At 32.7% G+C, this 2,361-nt stretch overlaps 1 protein-coding gene across 1 annotated transcript; it reads right to left on the reverse strand.

Annotated features, from left to right (window-relative positions):
* Positions 1–227: 227 nt before the first annotated feature.
* On the reverse strand, positions 228–1,639 carry LOC138691029 (cuticle protein 19-like). Its single transcript, XM_069812674.1, has 3 exons — positions 1,598–1,639; positions 879–944; positions 228–650 (listed from the first exon to the last, which is right to left on the reverse strand). The coding sequence occupies exons 1-3, from the start codon at positions 1,610–1,612 to the stop codon at positions 345–347; spliced, it is 387 nt and encodes a 128-aa protein (XP_069668775.1). The 5' UTR covers positions 1,613–1,639; the 3' UTR covers positions 228–344.
* Positions 1,640–2,361: the final 722 nt, after the last annotated feature.

Genomic DNA, 2,361 nt, shown 5'->3' on the forward strand with positions numbered 1-2,361 from the left:
TCTTTCTACCTTGTTACCTACTGCACGTCTGGTATGTATTCTCAATAACTTACTTATTATGGTGCCAAAAAATCTCATTCAGACCTAGAATAATGATTATAAAGAATAAATCAGGATACATTTCAGGCTATTACACATGCATATTAAGAGAATTACGAAGATGAGATTCCAATAATACAATTTTATTTACAACTTAAAGATTACAATAAATAATTTTTCCTCCAAACTTAACATACTAGCACACGATATGAACTCAACGCAACTATTTAAATGTTAAAATTAATATTGTTGACTACAATAAGGTAGAATGTATATAAAATATTAAGATTGGTAGAGAAATGTTTCTAGTATAGATATGAGCTACTGTAGCTGGATGCTTTGTGGTGGGAACTGCCTTCTTCAGAATTGTGGTGGGTTTCCACCTTCTTCTCATGATGGATGGGGTGAATGGCGTGACCTGCTCTGTGCACGTGAGCGTGGAATCCGGTGTGTTTGTCAGCGTTGTAGTGTACAGTACGGATAGTTCCGTCAGGTTCCACCAACATGTAGTGACCCTCGACTTTGTGTCCATCTCGTTTCTCAGCCTGTTCTTTGTTGTCGTGAGTATGTGGATCCTTCACTCCGTACTTGAACTCGTACTTGGGGTGCGCCTTTGTAAATGAAAGTAAATGTGGTTAGTTGGACGACTACATTAGTTTCATTTTCTAATATTGTACATTTTAGTTACAGGAAAATTTTACTAGAAGTTTGACTAAAGCCTTAGGGAAAGAATTTATTATAAGAATTTGCGTAGGTATAATACTTGTTACTGTAAAGTAATTATTGTGTTAACACTTTAAAATTACGTTGTTTTCCTCAATTTAAACAACAAAACTTACATGGCGGTGTTCTTCGTGGTGTTCAGCAAGTGATGCAACACACATCATCAGAAGAATTGAAGCGACCTTAAAACGAATAAATAAATTATAACAGTAAATTAATGTGGTAATGTACTTCACATATTAAAAATTGCTTCGACCATTACTTCCGCAATCTAATTCTCGTAATTACAGTTACAAATATTATAATAATTTTGTAATCCTTTGTGTTGACACCGCTAGAATATGATTTACCATTGCAGTACATTCATTTTCAAGGAAAAGAGTGGAATGAGGAAACTTTCTTTTTTTCCTGAGCAGACTCCACATATCTTTGTTTTCGACAAAATTATTGCATGTACGTTACAATCGGTAAGGAAATTTAATGTTCTGTTTGACAGACAACCATCAAATAATGATATTCTGCTACACTGAATTCTTTCATTATCCTCTTCCCAACAACAATCATAATTAATGTTATAACCAAGAATATAATATGTTAACAATTCAAAATAAAAACTACAAATTTTAAACAAAAATTCCGGATATCTTCGAAAATTACTTTAATTTCACATTTAAATTCCAAACTATTGGTTTGAACAGAATTCAAAATAATTTATGAGAAAAGCGAATATTAAAACAGGAGAATGATTTTGAAATACAACAGTAAATGTATGTGCTTTACTACATTTTTTTTTTAACCAGTATAATTTCTCTTATAAAATTTCCTCAGTGCTTACTGTTAGAGTTGCCATGGCAATAGTGAGCTACTTGAAGTGAATACCGCAAGACTGTCAATTAAAATTTCGTTTCGTCTTTTAGATGATAGCTGAAGAATCAACGTTACAGTATATTGATATGCAAGGAATGTATGGCATGACGATTCGTTTTTGCTCAGAAGGCTTGGACCTTTCTATTGTTACGAATCTCCATGTTTAGCATATGATATACTTACACGCACATTATAATCACAAGGAAGTTCAATGTGGTAGGAAGAGGAATCCACCAAACGTTACAAAATTATTCTACTTAACACTCTTCTGGATGATAAAGTTTCTAACAGGGCTTTTAGTTTTATTTGTAGTATCTCTAAAACGATAATAATTTATCAATTCGAAGTATGCTCGGTAGTGTATTGGTTACCATGTTACTGAGCTCAAACGCGGCCAAAAGTGGTTCATCTTAAAGATCGACAAAATGGTAGCATGACCTTCCCGGTTGCTTTGTTTCCTCTATAATTTATATAACTAGCATCAATACTGATACCAATGCCAATAGTGATTATAAAATTTGTACTCTTCCTTTAGTTTCTCATTGCATTCATATGTATTCCATCTTTTTTGTTAAGTTAATACTTTTGTGTGTAGGCCTATATATATTTTTCCTGCATTTACTTCGATGCTGGTTGTTTGGAAGAGGAGGCCTGATGTCCTTAACTCTACCAGGGAAAATAAAACTATTATTATTATTATTATTATTATTATTATTATTATCATTATCATCA

This window comes from Periplaneta americana, chromosome 16 (assembly GCF_040183065.1).
Source record: "Periplaneta americana isolate PAMFEO1 chromosome 16, P.americana_PAMFEO1_priV1, whole genome shotgun sequence".
NCBI classification, from domain to species: Eukaryota; Metazoa; Arthropoda; class Insecta; order Blattodea; family Blattidae; genus Periplaneta; species Periplaneta americana.